This window comes from Myotis nattereri (genome assembly GCF_964212035.1).
Source record: "Myotis nattereri genome assembly, chromosome: 16".
NCBI lineage: Eukaryota > Metazoa > Chordata > Mammalia > Chiroptera > Vespertilionidae > Myotis > Myotis nattereri.
This window is the reverse complement of record NC_138091.1, coordinates 34,186,630-34,203,540: the sequence shown is the minus strand read 5'-3', so window position 1 is coordinate 34,203,540 and position 16,911 is coordinate 34,186,630. Positions and strand designations below refer to the sequence as shown.

Sequence of the window (16,911 nt, the reverse complement as noted above, 5' to 3'; positions counted from 1 at the left end):
TGAGGAGAGCCCAGCCCGTCCTGCTGAGAGTACACAGCTGTTTCTGTGACCTCTGCTCCTCTGAAGCCAGCTTACCGTGGAGTCCGTCATGAACACCTTGGTCCTGCCACAGTGCACTGTGGCTGGTGTGGCCTCCACCGGGTCACCAGATGTGGCTGCTGCGCCAGGCAGAGCGGGCAGAGTGCGGAGGATGTCCTGGAGCAGAGGCTGCAGTGTGGCCTCCGCGGCCTGTGGAGACCATTCTAAGGGTGGGAGACAGAGGTCCCATCAGTGCTTCGTCTTCTACACACTTCTGTGGCCTTAAGAAGCTGGTTCTGGTCTCCCTAGCATTTTACAGGCCTCTTTTTTGTTCTTGTCTCTAGCCATTTTTACCTATTTTTGTGGGGGAGAGACCAGGAGCAGCCCCTCTTATCCCTCAGGCCCCTGGCTGTTAGGAGGAGTCTTGGAATCCCACTGTAGCTGTGCCCTGGACTGGCCTGCAGCCTCCACTCCTGTGGGTCCCTTCGGGCAAGTGACAAAGGACACCTGGTGCCCTGAACATGCTGAGGGCCCAACGGCATTAGGGCCACCCCCTCCGCCCTAACAGCTCACTTCCTGCCATGGAAGGGCAAAGAGAAGACAGACTCTGGGCCTGCGGAGGCCATGGGGTCCCCCTGCCGACCTGCATCACAGGGCTGACTGCTGTGGAGGGAGGTTTACCTGAGGCTCTGAACACCTTTAGCTGCCCAGCGCCTCTCTGGAGACAGAGGCTGCCATAGAAGATACCGCAGACGAGAAGCAGCAGCAAAATCAACCAGAGCCCAGAAGACGTGGGCAAGAGACAGAGCAGAGCAGACCATGGAGAGAGGAGGAAGAGCGGCGGGGAGAAAGGTGAAAGGAAGGTGACAAACTGTGCCCAAGACAGAAAAACAAAGCAGAATTGTCCCAACTGGGTTTCCTGCCCCAAGGTGAGGCTGTGTAAGTGGGGGGAGTGGTTACCACTGGGCTGGGATCCTACTGGGCGGAGCCTGGCACCTCTTTTCCTCCTCCTGTGCTGGGGCCACAGCCTCAGGACAGCCACATGCCCACAATCCTCAAATCAGGGTCACAGGCCAGAACTTTCCCTTGAGATCAGAGTTTGGGGGGAGGACCCCAGTAGGCTCAACAGCTCCCCCAGACCGCCTTTCCCCACTGGCCAGGCAGAGCTCATTATTTTAATAATTATTTTAACTAATTTCTTCCTTTCCTTTCCCTCTACATCTCATCAAATGCTTGCCCAGTCTGACCAGTTTCTTCTCAATATTTCCTGTGTCCACATCTCTAGCTTCTCTCTACTCCCGCCAACTTAACAGCCCACCACGTGGCCCCACAGTAGTCTCCAGGGAACATGAGGAGTGCCCCTGTCCACCCAGAGAATAAAGTCCAGCTTCTGTGACTCGGCCCCAGCTGTCACCCCAGCCTCACCTCCCACCACTGTCTGCCCCTATACGCCAGTAACAGTAGATTGATGAACAAATGACTAACAAAGGGGCCTCACTCACCTGAGCGCCCTTCATTAAGAGACGGGCTCTGGGGGCCCCGGGCTGTGCGAGGATGGAGCCGCCTCAGTAACGCGTACCGTTCCACAAAATTCTGGTGAGAGACCCTGGAAGCCAAAGTGGGTGGAAGAAGGGAATGAAGCAACTTCATCCGTGGGGACAGCGCTCAGGATACGACGGGAGTAATTGCATTTAATCTGCTCAACAACCCAGCGAGGTGCTGCCCTGGCTGCACTGCATGGATGAGGCTGTAGCTCTGGAGAGATTATTTTAAGGGTCTGCTCTTCCTGGGCCCTTTCCTAGAGGACTTGCTGTCTGCCTCCTTCCAAGGGGCGTGGAGGGCCCCCTCTGGACAACTAGACCACTCCTACCTCACACCCGTGCTTGGCTGCATCTCCACCCGTCCTCTGACCCACTCTACTCCCCTTCACGGCAACACTTCTCTAAACAGCTGGTGACATCTGATATCTGCACTTCCTCCTCTAAGCTTGGCTTCTGCCTACAACACTGCACCATGCGGCTCCTGTCACAGCCATCAGCATGCCACTAAAATTGTTGCTGGTTTCTCGTCATCCCCCCCTCTCAAAATGTGAGCATTCCTCAGGGCATGACCCCGATCCCTTCTATCCCCGATGGGGTTTCCTCCTTGTTTGTGGTGTTAAGACCCTCCAGTTCTTAGAGCTCTGCTGAGCCCGGGCCTGTCTCACAGCCATTTCAAACCTGACCCTCCCACCCTGCAACCTGTGCCTTCCTCAAACCATCTCGCCTCCAGGAATTACCCCCATCCACCCATTTGCCTCAGAGGGAAGCCTAGAAGCTGACCATCCTGCCTAATAACTCACGTTCAATCAATCCACAGTCCTCTTTCTATCACAAGCCACACCAATTTTACCCACTTCTCTCCAGTGTTCACTGCTGCCACCCTCATCGGGGACACCATCTCACTTATACACCTGCAACAGCCTTTCACTCCTCTCTTTTCCTGACACTACGTCCAACCTCCACATGGCAGCCATGGGATATGAGTGAGGGCACAGCACTCCCTCCTCAGAATGCCCGGCAGCTTCCACAGCACCCAGGACAGGCTGTGAAGTCCTTCAGGTCTGGCCCCCATCCCTCCCTCCCTCTCCTCCCAGTTCTCTGAGCTCCAGTCACTTAAGCACCTCTCAGTTCCTAACCTGTTCCCTAGTCTGGAATGCTCTCCTCCCCAAATCTTCCCAGAGGCCCGAGCTGCCTACGACCCCTCCTGGACCAGCCCAAGGGTACCCCTTCCCATCAGTCTACCTCATAGCATTTTTTGTGGCTTCCCTAGCATTGATTAACTTTATAGTTATTGTTCTTTTTTCCACAGGAATGTATGACCCAAGAGGGCAGACTCAACCTTCCTTATTCACTGATACATACTAGAAACAGTGCCTAGCTCAAAATTGTGCACAGAAAGTAAACGGATAAATGACAAGCACAGTTCCTTGAGTTCAGGCTGACACCTGTAGACCTGCCCTTTCCCTTCATCTCCATATCCGTCTCTTGGCTGGGCAGGCTCTTGTTGGGCCTGAGTCCCAGCTCTACCCTGACATTGGCCCTGCCCCTGCAGTGATGGGCCCACTCACCGGATGGGGAAGCCGGCGGCACTGATGTGGATGGTCTCCACGAGACCACAGGCTTCCAGCTGGCTCAGGACCTGCAAGGGTGGAGAGACAACGTGGTACCTGCAGCATGGGGCCAGCAGGGCAGACGGCATTCCCATGGCCCTGACAGCGTGGACTGCAGGGTCTCCTGAGGCTCCATTGAGGGAGGTATACACTCTGGGGCTGGTGCAGTGAGAAATTAAGAAATACCTCCCTGCTAAAAGGGTCCTGGCAGCCCCAGGTCCCCTATGTGGTTCATGGCTGCTGGTACGGCTCTCACCATCCCCACAGTGCAGATGCTCTGCCTCACATGCAGCCCAGCCCCATTTGTTTTTATTTATTTTATTTTTGGCTAGGCAATCAAGTGAGTCACAGCTGCAGGGCATGGGAGGTTGGTTATACTGTGAAGAACCTTCTGGGACCTGAACCATGGTATTGACCAAAGAAGAGTGGTTCTGGCTATAACCCCCTAGGTCACATCTACCAGTTGACTGTGGGACACTCCAGCATTGCCCAGTATTCACACCTCATCCACATCCCATGGAGCCCGGTACCCTGAGCAAAGAACAATTGCTGGCCCTTTTTGTGCAGATTAAAAATCTACAATGTAAGGCGGGACAGACTTCCAGCTAATTGCAAGAGAGCCATTCTGGGCAGCTCCAGTCTCATCAGGGCAGTGCTAGGTGAGAAGAGAGCAAGAGGCGCCAGAGCCCTACTTCCTTCCTTAGCTAGGTCCCTGCAGTGCAGACCACACAACCATACACGACTGTCCTGCCAGCTATGGGGAGACAAGCCCCTCAGGCCCAGCCTGAGAGATCCTCTCTGGTCACTGCACTTGGAGTAGATGTCCTGCCCTCACCCCTCCAGGGCCTTGGCCAGATATGGCTCTCGGCGAAGCAGCTTTGGCTCAGTGTGAATTACCTCCTCCCGGAGGAAGGTCTGTGCCTGGCCCTTGCTGTTGGGCTTGATGCAGCGAATGTAGTGGGGCGTGGTGCTGTGCAGAACCTGCAGAAGCTGTTCCAGGGAGGCCTGCAGAGGGGAGAGCGAGGTCAGGCAGAGGTTGGAGCTGCCTGGGGGCATCAGCTGGGCCCTGGTTAGAGACTGCATCAAACACCTCCAGCCCCAACACCAGGATCTTCTTGTGCCCTGGGATGGCTATTGGAGGCTCTTACTGTGTCCAAGCACTCCCATCCCTTGACCTCCCACTGCTCCTCACATCTGCCTCCAGGGACCTTTCTTGACCTGTGACCCTCCAGCTGGTTGGTCTCTCTGCATCTGGTGTCAGGGTCCCCCAACCCCCACAATCTTCTTAGAAGAGAGCAATCAGAACCCCCAGCCATTCATTCAGGAAATAGCTGTTATTAAACCAAAGCCTATGACCCAGGCAGTCTGCTGCTGTCTCAGAGCCGAGTCTAACAAGCTGCACAGACACTGGACGGGCACCATCAGTAGTATCTGAGGCTGGACAGGAAAGTGCTATTCAAACCTGGGCTCCCTGGGTACCTTCTCAAGGAGGTGATGATATTCCAGAGCTTTGAAGGATGAGAAGGAATAAACTAAAAAGAGACATGGAGGGTGGAGCTGAGGTGGCTGGGGTGAGAAGCAGAGTGTGCTGAGAGACGGTAGAAAGTATAAGATACGGGAGGAGACAAACCTGCACTGGCCAAGGACAAAGTCTGAGCAGGAAGCTGGAGAATGGAATGGGCCAGGTCACGGGTGCATGTAACTATTGCTCTTCCACAGCCCCCCATAAGCAGTGGGTGAGACCCCTGTGCCACCCACAGGCCCCTAGGCCAAGTGTATGTGTCTGTTGCCTGTCTCTGTCTCCCACACAGGACTGTCAACTCGGTGTGAACCCGGACCATATCTTCTTGACTCATCAATGCTTTCCGTAAACAGCACCAATCCTGGGAAGTGCTTGGTAAACATTTGAGACTGAGGAGTGACCCAAACATGTCATGTTAGCACTACCAGACCCACCTTGAACCTGGACACCACCGTCAATACAGGGGTCCTGCTCTTGCCAGAAGGCTCCTCCTGGGACTTCTCTTCTGGGTCAGTAGGAAACAACACCTTGAGCAGGGGGTCCTCGGATTGCTGCAGGAGCCTGGTCAGCTCAGGGGGCACAGGGTCCTATTGGGAGAGGACGAGAACAGTGGGTGAGGGCAGATGGTGTGCTACCCAGGGCTGTCCACAGGCCTGCCAGCCTGCTCACCCAGGCCCCAGAGGAGGGAGTTCCAGGGTAGGATAGGCCCTGAGTCCGGGAGACAAGCTGGTCGCCTATGAATCAGCAACCCAGTGTGACATGGGTCATTTCTGGGCGGGTCATGCCTGATGAGCAGACCTCAGGCAGATGGCCCCAGAGGTGACCCTGGGTTCTGGGAAGATACTCAGGAGGGAGACACACAATAGGAAGCTGCGTGTATGGGCAGCAATGACTCAGCGTGCCGTTGTACCCAGGTCCCCAGGGACCATGGCCCAGCCTCACCTTGTTCTTCTCCACCAGGCCTGCGGTGTGGTACCGCACAGGCCCCGCGTAATGCACCACAATGAAGCTGGGCTCCCGGCTGAGCTTGTCGTGACCCAGGCAGGGGCTGCCTGCCAGGGCACTTTCAATGCGTGTCTGGAGCTGGGCTGCACTGCTTGGCCGGTTAAGGCGGCATTCCTACGTGGGGCGGGACAGGCAGACAGCCACAAAAGTGAGAGGGCTCCCCACACCCTGAGTCTCCACCCCATCGCCCCCATGGTAGCAGAGTTGTCACATAGGCAGTACAGTGACCCTGAGCGAAGGAGTACAGGGATTAGCAAACCCATTTGGCAGATGGGGAGACAGAGGCACAGAAAGGGCAGTGACGAGTCTTCGAGGCCCCAGAGAAGTCCAAAGCCCACCTCTGCTGCTCAGCACACTACTGATGCTCCCACCTCGTTTAAGAGGGAGCAGATGCTGATGGGGGTCCCCTCGATGAGGTCCAAACAGGTCTGGTTGTCCTGGTAGTTGACAAATGACCACTCCAGGCCCTCCAGTGCGTATTCCTCCTAGAAGGCAAGGTGAGGGGGCAGGAGGCAGCTAAGGGCTGAGGCCCAGAAGGCCATCCTATGGCTGGCCTCAGCAACACCAACTATTCCAGAATGGCATCAAGAACTAAAGGCTAGGTCCTGGGGGCCAGGAAGAGATAGAGGATCCAGGACGGCCCCACCCTGCCACATGCTCACCTGCTGAGCCCTTAGGTAGTGAGCCACAAAGTGCTGTTGCAGCTTCTCATTGGCATAGTTGATGCATAGCTGTTCCAGACTGTTGTCAGGGAATGACTCAAAGCCGTACACATCCAGCAGGCCTGTGGGGGGTGGGGCGGTGGTGAGGGGAGAACCCATGGGGCCGCTGCAGAGGCCGGGGGACTGTAGGGGCCCAGGATGAAGCTTCATCCTTGGCAGCCTGGGGATGAGGCTGAGCGAGCATGACACCCACAGTGGGCAGAGCACCGTACCCCACCCCAGGGTGCCATCTCTACCTCATGCCCCCTCAGAACTTGCAACAGGAAGAAAGGCCGAATGTGTGTGAGGGGCAACCCAGGGCACCAGGTCTTCTTCGAGGCTGAATCCTTAGGTCCTGCTACCAGGACCTTGAGGCCACCAGTCCCAGGGAACATTTCCTGCATCCAGCCCAGTTTGGAGGGCCTGGGTCTCACCAGACCAGTTGGTGTCTAGAATTCCACATTCTGTGAACAAACTCACTGGTGCCTCCGAGCTCTACTGCCTCCCCTACCTGACATTCCTACCCAGGTTCCAGCAAGGTTATCTTTCACTCATCCCCACTACTCTCCCAGACAGGTGCCATCTGAGTCTGCCTGGTGAGCTATGACGAGTCAGATGTGAGCATCCGGGAGTAGAGATGTCCTTGCCCAAACACTGGTGGACAGATGAGGAGAGGGGGATGCAGGGAAGGGAAAGGAGCTGCCAGAGTTAGCACGGTGGACCCAGAGCTGCCCTGGTCTTTTTTAGAAGGGGTGTTCCCGGCGGGGGGCCCCTGCTACCTATGAAAGTGGTCCAGGAGTCGGGGGCCGCATAGATGCTGCTGTTGATCACCGATACCAGCCAGTCGAACAGCCTGTTGGGGTTGGGGAAGAGGAGACTCTGGTGAGAGAGGGTCGAGCTGAATTTGAGGGGTGGCAGAGCTGCTCCTCCAGCGAGGGTGCCATACCCAGGAGGGCCTGAGTTCCCATAAGCACATGCACTCGTACATAGACGTGTTCCGTCCCCTAAATTCAACATGCCACTTGACACCCTTACATGGCATCATGGAGCTTCTCAGAACCCAGGATGAGAAAGCACCCTTAACCACATGGCCAGAGGGTGGACATGCCCATATCACCCACTAGGAAAGGCCAGTACCCGCCCTACCCTGTTCTGGGCTCCCACTTGCTGCTTGCTGGGTTGCCCTGCACTTTGGGCTGAAGTTCTGGCTCTTTCACCATCTATCAAATTCCCCAGGTGCTTGGGGAAGTCTTGGGAGCTACTCCCTGCTGTCCCCAAGGATCTGGGGAGCAGGGAGGGAAGCCATCTGCTGTGTCTGGCAGCCCTCACCTTGGCCTATTGCATGGCAGTGTCTGGTTCAACTCCAAAGAGGGGAGAACTTGGAGGCAGCAGGGGCCCAGAGTGCTCACCGTGCGTAGATCAGTTTGGCCAGACAGTCTCTGCGGGTGTCGCACTCGGCTAGGGAGCAGGGCTTCCGGAACACCTGCTGCTGCCTGCCCGCCCTGATGGTCCTGATCCTCAATGTCTCCAGCAGTGGGTCCTCTGGGAGCCAGAGCAGCGAGGCCGATGTTCTGACAGAGCCTGGGAGGACAAACCTTCCATCCAAACAGCCCCCTTCACAAGGCAGTGAAGCCATTGTCGTGGAACCATCGCCCACCCAAATGAACAGAGGAAACCTTGCTGGTAGGCAAAGAGACCTGCCAAAGGCAGAGGCAGGACATGAACCCAGGACTTCTGTGTCCCAGTCCACATTGCCACGTGTGGGACAAATTATAAACCCCCTGACCCTCGTTTGCTCATCTGTAAAATGGGGTCAATGCTGCCTGCTTCAGAGATGGGGTGAGGAGTATCTTATCCAGGGCAGGATGCTACAGCTAATGTTTAATCAAATGTTAAATTCCAAATTTCACCCTCTGGCCTCCCACCCAAACCCACTGATACTGGCTCTTTTCAGGGCAGGACCGGCCTGCTCCCTGGGTGTGTGACCAAAGCCTGAGGCACAGCCCCCTGCCACCCTTGCTCTCACCCTTGGCATCATCCATCAGCTGGCAGGGCTGGGCTTCATCCTCACAGTCAGCAAACCGGACGTTGCCAAGGTGCAGCAGTCCAGCCAGGATCTGAGGGGCAGGAGAAAGGAGACACACAGTGGGCACCTTGTAAGGGCTGGAGCCCAGCCTGAAAGACTTCTCTTCTAAATATAATCACAAGAGAAGAATAATAGCAGCTCCCAGCTACTGCCCATTTGCTGCAGGACTCTATGAGACACAATTCTATGCATGTTACATGCATCATCTTGGTTAATCTTTTCTTTTTTAAAAAAAATACTTTTATTGATTTCAGAGAGGAAGGGAGAGGGAAAGATAGAAACATCAATGATGAGAGAGAATCATTGATTGGCTGCCTCCTGCACGCCCCCTACTGGGGATCGAGCCTGCAACCCCAGGCAAGTGCCCTTGACTGGACTCAAACCTGGGACCCTTTGGTCCACAGGCCGACGCTCTATCCACTGAGCCAAACCAGCTAGGGCTTGGTTAATCTTTTCAACATCAGAGAGGAGAGTGCTGCAACGATGTCCATGACAGAGATGAGAAGGGGACAGGTTAAAAGAGAACCCAGGCAGTCTGACTACAGAAGCCTCCCAGGGCAGCTGGTCGGGCCTCCAGGTCACCATGGTCTGTCCCTCTGCCTTCCCCTCTGGAGTAGACTGTAGAACGCAGCTCCTGTTCCTCGTGGAGCAGGCTTCTATGGAGCTGGGCTTGACTCCCTGGGCTCTGATGGCCCAGCCTAGGGGAGGATCTGTGACCATGGTGTCTGTACAGTGGGGGCCCTCTTGCCTTTGCACTCGATGCATGTGGACGAGCCCCTAGGAGCTGTAGAAAGGAGGCTGCTGTGCCCGATGGGCAGTGTGGCTGGAACAGAGGGTCACGCCAGCCCCCAACCAGCACTCCTGTCTGGACACCCTACTATTGTCCACTCCTGCTGTCCCTCTGGCCAGGTGCTTGCCTGGCAGTGTCCACACTGGCCATGATCCCCTCCCTGCCTGAGGAGCCCCACCTGGAGATGGAGGTCACTTTCCACTGCACTGCCACCTCCCTGCAGTGGCTACCGTCTCTGCTGCCAGCCTATCCTATCTACTCCCTCCCATTGCTCTGGTGGGTGAGGAGGTGAGGGAGCAGGAGGTAGTCAGTCGGCAAAGACAGATGGGAGGAGGGAGGCCAATAATGGGGATGAGGAGCCCAGCTCACCTGGGTCAGCATGTCCGGAGAGGAGGGGAAAGAAGGTGGGAATTGGACTTACTCCGCATGGTGCAAGTCTATCTGTATCAGTGGTGTCTGACCTTGGGCAGGTCACTGTACCTCTCTAGTCTTCTCAAGCATAAAGTAGGAATAACTCCCTAAACACAGGCCTGTTGAAAAACCCAGTGAGCTAAAGGGTGTAAACATGATTTTAAAATTCCGACACACCAGAGCCCATTAGCTGCCCTGGGCAAACGTGGCAGCATGATTTCCCTACTCTGACCACTGCAGTTAAAGCTGACCCAGGCTCCTTGCCCTGTGCGCTCTAACGCTCTCGGTGCTGTTTTATACACAGAACTATGTGCTCCACGCCCCTCCCACCCTGACACCGTGTTCAGGTTCAGGGGCACAGAGGAGCGGTCCACTTCTTGGAGACTGCAAGGCGGGCCCAAAGTCTCAGATTCTCAGGAAGACTCAGGTTCAGAGGAGGCTTCCAGTGACCTCTGTCAAATGTAAGTGCCATGACTTTCCTTCTGACCTTAAAGATGTTGTTCTGGGTGAGGGTGTCGATGCCAAGATGAAGCATGGCCTCTCTGGTCACCTCAAAACAATCCTCTGAAAAGAAACCCAAGTCACAGCCCAGTGTCAGGACCAGAGGCCAGCAGGGGCAGTGAGGGGTGAGAGAGGCAGGCTGTGAGCAGAGGGGGGTGGGTGCTGGGTAAGGCTCCCCCTACCTTCCAAGGTCCTCTCTGGGTTGGGCAGCCAGGAGAAGGTGGCTCCCTCGGGGAGGTGCCACCGGAGCCTCTCGTCTGCACTGGCTCCTTTGCAGATCTGTGGGAGGGAGACAGGTTGCTGAGCTGGGGTGCGAGGGAAGCCCAGGCCTATACAGGCCTGGGTTCGAGATAAAAGGAGTGAGAGATGGCAGTGACATCACAAGACTGTAGAGCACCCAGGGTAGGCACGGGGCAAAAGCAGAGCAACCAGTGCCAAACACCATCTGAGGAGGCCTATGTTTGAAGAAGGCACAACTCCTCTCTGGGGAGGCCCCAGGCTCAACCTGAGAGCCGGGGACACACTATCCATGCTTTGGGGGACCACCCGTCTGATGAAAGAGGCACAGCTCTGGGGAAGTCCTCGTTCTGTTTGGAGGAAACAGTACCATTCTAAGGAGAGTCCCCAGCACCGTCTGGTTTGATAGAGGAGGTAATACACATCCCACGCCAAACCATCCCAGAAGCCTAGGTCCAGTGTGAGGCAGTGTTACATAAAGTTTGCTAGAATAAGTGGTGGCACCACTGGAAGCCAATTAAAGAGGCAGGCAGGGGGCAGAAGGAGGGGCTAGGAGTCACAGGCCATCTCCACCCTGCATCTGGGCAGCTGTGGGCCCCACCTGGCACAGACCTGGTAGAAGATGTGGAAGTTCCTCTCACTGGAGGCCTGGCAGGCCACACGAGTTTTCTCTAGGAGGTAGGTCTGGACTGCAGCTCCAGTCATCTGATGGGCCCTGGCACAGGCAGACCAGAGCCCATTAGTTACCCATTCATTCCATAGGCATTTACTGTTTGCCAGACTGCAACCCCACTTCCCGACCAGGTTCTTCCACTTCGCCAATGGGGGTCATGAGGACGAGGAACTATTCAGCAGGCCCTTGAGTGCTACGGGACATTCCCCTGCACCCAGCTCAGGTGGGCAGAGCCAAGGCCTCTGTAAGTCATTATGCCCCATCCCAAGGCAGGAGCAGAAGCCCTGCAGGGTCAAGCTCAGGGTTGTGGCCACAGAAGTGGCTGTTTAACTGTAAGTCCCCAAGCAAGGGTAAAAGCCAGGAGGAACTGCCCCAGGTTCCCCAAGGCTGCAGCAGCTATAGTTCTCTGGATTCAAAGATCACCCTCAGGGTTCACTGAGCCTAATAAACCCCATACACATGCATGCCAGGAGGAGCAGGGTTCTGCCCACAGGGGTGGCCCAGGCTAGAGACTACTCCAGCCACTTGCTGACTCCCTGCCCCCATCCTCCCATCAGCCAGGGCAGTGGCAGCAGCAGCAATTACCTGTTCATTTGGAGCTGGATGAACTTCCCAAAGCGACTGCTGTTGTTATTCCTCAGCGTGCACGCATTCCCTACAGATCACACCTCTGTTTATACCGCTCCCCTATGTTTACAGAGTCCTCATGGGCCAATGTGGCTGCAGGTCTGCTGGGGCCATGTCTCTATCAAGCCATCTAAAGGCCCCTTTTTGGTTTCCATGTCACAGGGGACAGGACTAAGCAAGTATGACTCGGGAGTTAGAAGGACTTCCTGGCAGTGAACTGAAATGAGCAAGCCTAGGCAGCCAGGGACTGTCTTCTTTGAAGGGAAAGAATAAAAAACAACAATCTGTCACTATTGAGTTAGGCACAACATCTAGAGTCCCAACATGGACACTAACTGTTGTACATCCTTAGACCAATTCCCCTCTCCTCTGAACCATCAGGATTTAGACCAGAGGAGCCACAGGATCCTCTCCAGCACCACTGTTACATCTGCTCGAGGGAGGAGATGGCTGAAGGACAGCATCTCTGCTGTAAAGAGGCTCAGGGTACCTGGAGATTGGGAGCCCAAGGCAGTGAATGATACACTCATCCTCCAACCCCCACAGAGAGGGTTTCACTTTCCTCTCCCTGGAAGGTGGCAAATCCCAGAGGACATGGGACAGTGGACACTGAGCTTACCAAAAGCTTCCATGACAGGGTTGGAGTTCAAGATGCGCTGCTCGATCCTCTCTGCAATCTTGTGGCTCTCCCAGGATGTAGGTGAGGCAGCCACCACAGCATAGAACTTCATCAGGCAACGGGAAGTCCATGTCTACGGCAGAAACAGCCTGTGGGAGCCCTGCCCAAGTTCCCTCCCACCTCTGAGCCTGCCTGAGGGAACGGTGCACACTAGCACCATCTCCTCCACCAAGCAAGGTGCTAACTGAATGGATGAATGCTGAATTCAACTGTGTCCTTGGGCAAAGCACTTCCCCCGCTCTGTGAAATGGGGAGTGCTTGCTTCTAGCTCCAGAGGATGCATTTAAGAAAAAGAAGGGGTCCTGAGGCAGAGATGGGACAACACACCCTGACCTGAGCAGGCTACTGTATCTTAAGTATGAACAGATATTTGAGGATCAATAACTATTTGGTAAACTTCCTTTACATGAATGACAAATATAAAAACAAATGAAGGAAAAGGAACTAGAAGGAAACAGTCAATGTAAGGAGCAGAAGGCAAGTAAAAATTATGAAATATTTTCAACAAAAGGAGAAGATATTGAACCTATGAAAAGACCAAGATACTGGGGGGGAAATAATAGAGAACAAGAAAGTGTTTTTAGAATTAAAATTTTGAACAAAAATTCAAAAGAATTGAAAGTTATTAAAAACAGGAAAAACAAATTTTGGAAAGAGAAAGTAGGAAAAATCTTCCAGAAGACAGAACAAAATGTTAAGAGATGGAAGATTAGGTGGAAAAAAAAAAAAAAAGACTATTAAACAAGTAATCAAACTTACTAATAGGAGCTCCAGAAAGAGAAAATGGAGGGGAGTAAATTATTAGATATACTACAAAAATAGTTCCCTAAACAAAAAACATGAGTTTCCAGGTTAAAATACCCACACAAAGTATCCAGCATAGAAAGTAAAAAAAAAAAAAAAAAGACCATGCCAAGATATACCACTGTGAGTTTTAATACCTACAGCTTTTGGAAAGTAAAATCACAATTTATGGACTAGGACTTTCAAAAGCAACACTCAATATATAAGGAAAAACTTCTAAATTTGTAAAGAAAATTATTTCTAACCTGAAATTATAAAACCCAGCCAACATATCCAATTTAAGGCAATATAAACATTTTCAGATATGCAACTCAAAAATTTGTGCTTCATTTACTGCCTTTTCCAGGAAGCTACTAAAGAATGTGCTCCATAAATACAAAGCAGTAGAGGAGGAAGGGAAGCCGTGGACTCCAGCAAGGGGGATTTATCATGGACACAGTGATCTGACCCCCAGAGCGAGGCAGAGAGCCCCCAGGTAATAGCTGCATGGCAGTAGCCCCAAGCAGCCACCAGGCCAGACGGGAGCAGATCGGAGAGCTCTGGAAAGGGCACCTCGAAGAAAAAAAAAAGAACCAGATGTACTTGCCAGTTGAACAAGCTGGAAAAGCTTTGGTGATAAGTTTGGTAATAATTTAATAGGCATGTAGAAACTAAACAAATAGAAAACTGGGGTAATCATATGAGGGAAAGTAAAAACTAGACAAGGAAATATAATCATAGATTACATGGTTATAATATAAATACTGCCTATTAACTTAATTAGAAATCATGATAAAATTACATATGTGTTTGGGGGCAGGGAAATAAGACTAAATCCTCATCAAAGTAGGAAATGAAAAGATTAGGTCCAAAACTGAAAAAAGCAGTCACTAACAATATCATGCTGGTTAGAAACATGATAGAAACACCCAGATACACTGCTATAAGATGTGAAAGTAGCCAGGGGGGTTGAGAAATATGGGGCAGGGTTGTTGTTTTTCTTTGTAAGCCTTGCAGTATTGCCTGATTTTTGAACTATGCAACTATGCTATTTAAAAATAAGTCTACCAGGCCCAGCCCATGACCACAGCAGCTGCTCAGTAATGAGTTACTGAGCTCTGGTTGCATGAGTCTCCAGCCAGGTCCAGCTGCAGCTCCCCAGAGGGACAGTGGGCTTTGTCCAGGAGCTGGACATCTGTCATTGCACTGGCCACCTTGATACAACTGTCAAAGATCTCCTCCCCACCCAAGTCCAAGTCCTCATCCTGCAGCTTACTGCCTTCATCTGTTTCCTTGTCTATCTTTCCCAGTGGACTAAGAGCTCCCTGAAAGCCAGCTGCATCTCCGTTCCTCCCCCTGCCACTCCTCAGCGGTGAGCCCAGGGCCTAGAACAGGGGTGGGCAAACTTTTTGACTCGAGGGCCACAATGGGTTCTTAAACTGGACCGGAGGGCCGGAACAAAAGCATGGATGGAGTGTTTGTGTGAACTAATATAAATTCAAAGTAAACATCATTACATAAAAGGGTGCAGTCTTTTTTTTTTTTTAGTTTTATTCATTTCAAAAGGGCCGGATCCGGCCCGCGGGCCGTAGTTTGCCCAGCCCTGGCCTAGAATCTGGCAGATACTCAGCACTCAGCAATTCCCTCATATGTGAGTGTAGACAGAGGGGGTTTATGGTCCAAAGAATCCCTTGAGAAGTGTGGTGGGAAGGGAGGGGTGGTTGCATGAGGCTTGCCAGGAGGGTGAGGCCTGGACCAGTATCCTCCTCCGACCAGCTATGCAACTCCGCACCCATTCTTGTGCAACATTTGGTCTCACCTATTGTGGTTCTGCTCCCCAGGGAGCCACGTGACTCACCAGGAGCTTCTGGCCCAAGGCACTGCCCTTACCATCATGGACAACACAGAGGATGCAAGTGGGCTACTTTAATTGCTTTCCCATAAGTAATCCCAGCTACCTTCAGTGTCTATGTGCACTGGTTCGTTTAACTCTCACAGAAGTCCCATGAGTTGCGTGTTGGTCCTCCTTTCCTTGCCATTTTATAGGTGAAAGAACAGGTTTACAAAATTGAAATGTCTTTCTGATGTGCTCTGAACCACTATGCTGGAATCCCCAATAGCTATCTTTTGTTTCCATTGGTGTCAGAGATGGGAGAGACCTATGATGAGGAAATGAAGGCCTAGGTCCTAGGCCCTAGGAGGAAAGTATCTCACCTAGAGTTACATCAGAGCTGGTGGAAGAGCCTGGACTAGAATCCTGTCTCTTGACTTCCTTTCCTGCCCACCACTACCCACCACTACACACTGACTCCCTGGTAAAGCCAGCCTGTCCGGGAATGACGAGGCAGCAAACGGCTCCACGAGGAACGTCCCCCTCCCTCTCTGCCCACCCAGCCCGTCATGAAGTGGACAGGATGGGAAAGAGGCCCTCGTACCTTTCCAGCACCACTCTCTCCACTGACAACGATGGACTGGTTGACTGGCTCAATCAGGCTCTTGACATTCCTGTAGGTCTGTTCACCCACAGTGAAGATGTGGGGCTTCAGTTTCTGAAACATCAAGGGGCAGAAGGTCATGTGAGGGAATGCATGTCTTCAAGGAATGCTGATCCAATGATGGCTGAGATGGGGAGCCTGCCAACAGCAGTGCCAAGAGGCTTCCTCTAGAAAAATCTCCTGGATGTAACAGTGTTAGGCCCAACTGTGGGACCCCCCTGGTGGCTTTACCCACTCATCTTCTCTCAGTCTGGAAGCAGAGCTAGCCTCAAATACTTTATCCCATTTTATCTTAAAAGTCTTATTCTGTTCTGTATTATTTTGTTACTGTACTTTGCAGTTTTCAAAGAATTTCCTTCAAGTTATTGCCTAAGAAGTCTGTATTAGATGGATAGCTAATCCTCTTTCATAGATGAGAAATCTGAGGTTCGGAGGGGTTAAGTAACCTTCCCAAGGCCACTCAGCAAGTAAGTGAAACCATCTGATTTGCATTCCAAGGCCACTGTTCTCCTTTCCATCACCAAACATTAATTGTCCTCAATGTGCCAGGTATCAAGGTGGGCACTGGGAAAGCAGAGGGCACCATGACTTGGCTTTTGCCCTTGAGGAGGCAGATGGCCAGTGAGATATGGGCTCTCAGGACAGACTTCACATGATTCCACCCCACAATGATTGCTTACCCACAGCTTCCTGAAGGAGAAGGCACAGTTCTGGATGGTGTCAGAGCTGTCCCTCTCTCCATCAGCTTCTGCCCCAGTCACTTCTCACCTGGACTATTACCAAGTCTTCAACTGTTCTCCCTGCCTCCTGTCTCACCTTCCTCAGCGCAACTCCCCCAGCTTCCAGGGTAATTCTCCCCGCAGTGGGCACCATTCAGTCCACCTCCACTCCTGGAAGCAGCTCTGTGGGCTCTCTGCCTGCTGTGATGACTCAGAACCTTCCTATTTATCTCAGCCTCTTCCTACCTCATCTACTGCCTCTCTCCCCAAGAGCCCCTTACTGCCAGCAAGTCTGCTCTTGCCTTTCCCTGAACACATGATGCACTTTAACACCAGCTAGTCTACTCCCTGCCTGCACTTCCCCCACCCCCATAAGAATGTATTCCTCTCAGTAGAGATGAACGTGCACTGAATTTTCTAGGATAATCCTTAGCGCATTAATTTTATCTTTTTCCTGAACAGTGGTTTGTTAAATACACAAACATATCTTTGTAAATCCTTTCCTATTAATAC

General features: G+C 52.8%; 1 protein-coding gene across 1 annotated transcript in view; it reads right to left on the bottom strand.

Moving 5' to 3' along the window:
- MYO19 (myosin XIX) overlaps positions 1 to 16,911 on the bottom strand; it is a 21,434-nt gene extending 4,523 nt beyond the window's left edge. The window contains exons 1-17 of the mRNA XM_081110665.1: positions 15,620 to 16,911; positions 12,342 to 12,474; positions 11,681 to 11,750; positions 11,035 to 11,137; positions 10,368 to 10,464; positions 10,172 to 10,248; positions 8,424 to 8,514; positions 7,807 to 7,978; positions 7,177 to 7,250; positions 6,359 to 6,480; positions 6,068 to 6,181; positions 5,634 to 5,810; positions 5,126 to 5,278; positions 4,067 to 4,174; positions 3,128 to 3,198; positions 1,521 to 1,624; positions 76 to 242 (exon numbers count right to left, since the gene is read on the bottom strand). Of these exons, the coding sequence (XP_080966791.1) occupies positions 76 to 242; positions 1,521 to 1,624; positions 3,128 to 3,198; positions 4,067 to 4,174; positions 5,126 to 5,278; positions 5,634 to 5,810; positions 6,068 to 6,181; positions 6,359 to 6,480; positions 7,177 to 7,250; positions 7,807 to 7,978; positions 8,424 to 8,514; positions 10,172 to 10,248; positions 10,368 to 10,464; positions 11,035 to 11,137; positions 11,681 to 11,750; positions 12,342 to 12,474; positions 15,620 to 15,760 (1,974 nt within the window). The 5' untranslated portion in view covers positions 15,761 to 16,911. The remainder of the gene's footprint in view (positions 1 to 75; positions 243 to 1,520; positions 1,625 to 3,127; positions 3,199 to 4,066; positions 4,175 to 5,125; positions 5,279 to 5,633; positions 5,811 to 6,067; positions 6,182 to 6,358; positions 6,481 to 7,176; positions 7,251 to 7,806; positions 7,979 to 8,423; positions 8,515 to 10,171; positions 10,249 to 10,367; positions 10,465 to 11,034; positions 11,138 to 11,680; positions 11,751 to 12,341; positions 12,475 to 15,619) is intronic.